The sequence below is a fragment of the Mastomys coucha genome, unplaced genomic scaffold, assembly GCF_008632895.1.
Source record: "Mastomys coucha isolate ucsf_1 unplaced genomic scaffold, UCSF_Mcou_1 pScaffold21, whole genome shotgun sequence".
In the NCBI taxonomy this organism is placed as follows: domain Eukaryota; kingdom Metazoa; phylum Chordata; class Mammalia; order Rodentia; family Muridae; genus Mastomys; species Mastomys coucha.
In genome coordinates this window covers 156,211,088-156,215,634 of record NW_022196904.1, presented here as the reverse complement: position 1 = coordinate 156,215,634, position 4,547 = coordinate 156,211,088, and the positions used below count along the sequence as shown (strand labels likewise).

Sequence of the window (4,547 nt, the reverse complement as noted above, 5' to 3'; positions counted from 1 at the left end):
GGGGGGGGGGCGAATAACATCTCCCTTTAAACTGACTTTACTTCTGACTTTGCATATTGACAACATCAGAGGACGAAGTGTCAGCATACCGTTGCCCTACATTGATCTTTAATGCTTTTAGTGTGTCAAAGTTTGCATTAAAAGGAAATTCTGAATGCTGATGTACACCTGAAACCCCAGCATGCTAAGGTTGAAATGGGGATTGTGAGTTCAAAACCAGCTTGGGATACATAGTAAGATCTTGTTTCAAAACCAAAGAAACAAAAATTAAATCAATGAATAAAACTACTGGCATTTTTATAGTTTCTTCTATTGTCTTTGGTAGTGTACTAAAATGCTTGGGGAAATGAGTATTTCTAAGAAGTTAAACAGAGATGTACCCTCTTTCTTTCTGTTACAATTATTTTGAGCTTGTCTGAAGCATCTTACTGTCCATGGTGTTTTTAACAACATACTTAATATTAGCCTTTGTGTATTTTCATTGCTGAATTTGAGATTTGGGGTTATATTGTTAGCAAAGGGAAGTTTGAGTTTTAGTTATGTACCTGTTAGAGGAACCTTTAAGCTTCTATAGAGAAGACAGGCCTATCAAGATCAAGAGGAAAAATGAATCTGTCACAGACCTGAGCCAGAATTGCCGTTGCTGCCAGCCTTGCGGAGAACTCCTTCACTCAGCACCATGCTGCTCATTTAGAGACCAACAAACATGGCTTTCTTTCTAAGAGAGCAGAATTACACTTTTGTTCTGAGTGGTGCTCCTGGATCAGGGTATTTTATTTTTCTAAGCTTAATTTTTTCAACTTCTAAAGTGAAATGGTTATCCCCACTCCTTAGGATTGCTGTGAAGAGCAAAGGAAGAGATGAGATGCCATGGGCGGAATGCACACAATTATGCTACACTCCTTTTTTGTTTAGGACCCTCACTTGTAAGGTTTTGTTTGCTGGTTGGTAAATACTAAACTGTTGATGGCACTTTATAGAACTGATAATTCCAAAATCACTAAAACAGAGAGAAATAATAGTTGATAATATTAGTCAGCTAAAACTCCGTAAGTATGGCCTCTTTCTTTTTTCATCTTAAAACTGGCTATAGTTTTAAAAAATAGGTGGCTGATTCTATAACAATTCTGGATTCTCCTCTTGTTTTACAGAGTATTGTTACAGTCACATTTGAAGTACCAGGAAGTGCAAAGGAAGAGAGTCTAAATGTATTTATTCAGGTGAATGTAATTTTTAACTGATTAATGATTCATTGGCTGCTTTGTGCATAGTTGTTGCATTAACAACCCTTGGTCTTATGAAATTGTGTCGCCCGATACAGAATCTCCTCTGGGAAAAGAATGTGAAACACAAGGACGGCCGTTGCATGGAGGTCATTCGGCTAAAGGTGCGCTGTGCAGTTTGCCCTCACAGACTTTGGAGAGAGTGTCCTTTTCTTGGTTGCTATGTAAAAACTATATTTTAACAGAAGCACTAGGTTTAGTACAAATAACCTTTGTCAGCCCTCATTTTCATCATTTCCATTGCTGAAAAGGAACTTTAGAAATTATTGTAAAAAACATGGTTTATTTGCACAGCTTTACTTAGTGTTGCAGCTAACATGACCTGTGTGCCTTGGATATTAGCCGGGATCTCCTCTGCCAGGTGTTCCCAGCAGTTATCTGGCTCATAAGCTTGATGTGGTCAAAACTGTTTTTCTCAGCACAGATTGGTCACTTAGAGAAATGGTTTATTTTTCCAAGAGAGCATCGTTTAACAGTAATAATATTGAAAATTCTGCCACTGCTGAATCTTGTATTACTTGATGTATTTGGAAGATACTAAACATTTGTCATATTTTATACAAAGGTGTAAAACACTGGAATTCTTTTTCAGTTTTTGGAAAGTCATTCATATTACTTGACATTTGGATGTGTCTTTTGTGTTTATCTGTCTGACTGTGGGCACACATATAACACAATGTGCAGGTGGGGGTCAGAGGCTAACTTTTTGGGAGTCAGTTCTCTCCTACTGTGGGTGCTGGGAATCAATCTCAGTTTGTCAAGTTTATGAAATGAATACATACCTTTACCCATTTACCTTGCCACCCCTTCATTGAACTTTTATTCACATGACTATAATAGATTTTTATTTGACCATTGCCTAAATTTATTATAATACATTTCCAAAAAAAATTCACCAACAAAATATCTTAACTTCTCAAATTTTGTAGTTAAATTTATGAAAGAAGTATAAAACTCTTAAAGGCAGAGTAATTAGTATCAGGTTTTTATTGTGATAAATAACTTTGAAAAATCCTAATATATTAATTTTATCATTAGAAAAGGGAACCATTGCCAGGCATGGTAGTACATAGTCAGGCAAGTAGATCTCTGCAAGGTCATCAAGGCCAGCCTGGCCTGCATAGCAAGTTCTAGGGCAGCCAGGGCTTGAGCAAGACCCTGTCTCAAACAGAGCAAACGAACAAACAAACAGAAATAAGAAAAGGAAGTAATTCTTTATTTTAAAAAAGTAGCCAGGCATGGTGGTTCACACCTTTAATTCCACCACTCAGGAGGCAAAGGAAGGCAGATTTCTGAGTTTTGAGTCCAGTTTTATCTATAGAGTGAGTTCCAGGACTGCTAGGGCTACACAGAGAAACCCTGTTTCTGGGGGTGGGGAAAGTCAGTATACACAAAAATATTAAAAGTTTTAAGGAACTTAAAATATGCAAATAATTGAATCAAATGATTTTTTTATAGCTCTGTTATGAGTTTGTTTTTTGAAAAGTAGTTTTTTCAAATTTGATGTACCATTTCTGCTTGCAAATTTGAGCTAGGGCTGAGTGATAATTATTCTCTGAACAGGGACTGGTGTCTATCAAAGACAAACCACAGCAAATGATTGTGCAAGGCATCCATGAGCTGTACGACCTAGAAGAGAGCCTAGTGAGCTGGAAGGATGATGCTGAGAGGGTGTGCCAGCTGGTCTTCATTGGTGAGTGACAGGGACTCTGAAGGAGAGTGCACAGCTAGGATGGAAGGAGATGTAGTATGTGTTACTTAACCAGTATTAACTGAATAAGCTTGTCTAGTCGTCTGAATCATGGATTAAGTAAGATTTTGTTAGAACTTTACTCTTTAAGACAACTTAGAACAGTGCTTACTTCAAGTGCTAACTTGGTTTTAAGGTTTAACTAGGAAATTGTGGAAGGAATCGAGCAGTTACTGTTGATTTTGTATACTATTAGAAAGCACATGCATTTAACTTTGGAATAGATAGGTAAATAGTTCTTTTAATAAGCACAATCACTATTTTGTTGTATTCTCAGGTAAAAATTTAGATAAGGATATTCTTCAAGAACTCTTCATCACTGCTGTGGCAGACGCAGAAGAGCAAAGGACGGCACCAGGCAAAGATGGAGTTGGTCCATCGCACTGAAAGGACTGACGGGAAAAACAAGGATGTGTTTAAATCCTGGATTCATTACCTCTGTTATGATTTGGGAGTATACTGTATAATAGTATTTATTTTATAAAAACACATAAAATTTTAGTAAATTATTATAAAAACATCTGATATTCATAAAATATATCCTCTGGAGTTTTTTTTGAGGCAAGTATTTCACAAAAATTTCATAATTTTCTTTGAAGTTTAAGCATGACTGCTGACAATTTATCTACCATTATTTGTAAAAATGATGGCAAACTTTTCATTGTTTCTTAAAAACTTCAGATAATTGCTGAGATACAAGGACTATATTGATAGTAACAAGAAATGCTATTATTATATTTTAAAAAAAGTTTAACCTTTATTTTGATGTTATGTGTATGTGTATTTTGTCTGCATGCATGTCTGTGTACTCACTGCACATTCAGTGTCTTAAGAGTCCAGAAGAGGACGCTGGATCCCCTGGAGCTGAAGTCACAGCCAGTTGTAAGTCTCCATGTGGGTGCTGAGAATTAAACCCAGGTCCTTTGGAAGAACAGCCAGCACTCTTAACTACTGAGCCATCTCTTCAACTCTCTCACTGTGTTTTTAATAGAGTGAGTTTTTAATGTTCCTAAAGACTTAAAGAGTCAAAGAAATTAAACCATCTCTTACAATCAGTAATAGTGTAATGGTACTTTGGCTCTTCGTTCTGTATTATACTTAGAAGATTATAATTGTTGAACTTTAAACTTTAGTTTTATTGCTGGCATTAAATTCATCTTGACTATTTTGAACTGTGCTAATTTTCTGTATAATGTGAGAAGTAATGAGGTACACTCCTTTACTAACCATAACTGAGGATAACTACTGTGTGTGTGCATATATCATAGTGCGTGTGCGTGCTTGTGTGCGTGTTTGCACGCATGTCAGCTTCTGAATTTTTAGCCAGTTCTCCTGTCTCTGCCTCCCATCTCACTGTAGAAATTGGGGGGCTGGGATTATAAACCTAAAACAAGTCTGACTTGTAATTGCTGAAGTTTTATGGCAAGCAGTTTGACCTGTGGCTCAGCCAGCTCACTGCCTTGCAGATGACTTTGGTTTGTTTGTTTGTTTGTTTGTTTTCTCAACACAGGGTT

At 36.7% G+C, this 4,547-nt stretch overlaps 1 protein-coding gene across 3 annotated transcripts in view; it reads left to right on the top strand.

Annotated features, from left to right (window-relative positions):
* LOC116103685 (COBW domain-containing protein 1) overlaps positions 1-4,205 on the top strand; it is a 44,960-nt gene extending 40,755 nt beyond the window's left edge. For all 3 annotated transcript variants that reach the window (XM_031389982.1, XM_031389983.1, XM_031389984.1), the window contains exons 12-15: positions 1,152-1,220; positions 1,322-1,387; positions 2,847-2,976; positions 3,311-4,205. In XM_031389982.1, coding sequence (XP_031245842.1) covers positions 1,152-1,220; positions 1,322-1,387; positions 2,847-2,976; positions 3,311-3,420 — 375 coding nt within the window. In that variant the 3' untranslated portion in view covers positions 3,421-4,205. The remainder of the gene's footprint in view (positions 1-1,151; positions 1,221-1,321; positions 1,388-2,846; positions 2,977-3,310) is intronic.
* The last annotated feature ends 342 nt before the right edge of the window (positions 4,206-4,547 follow it).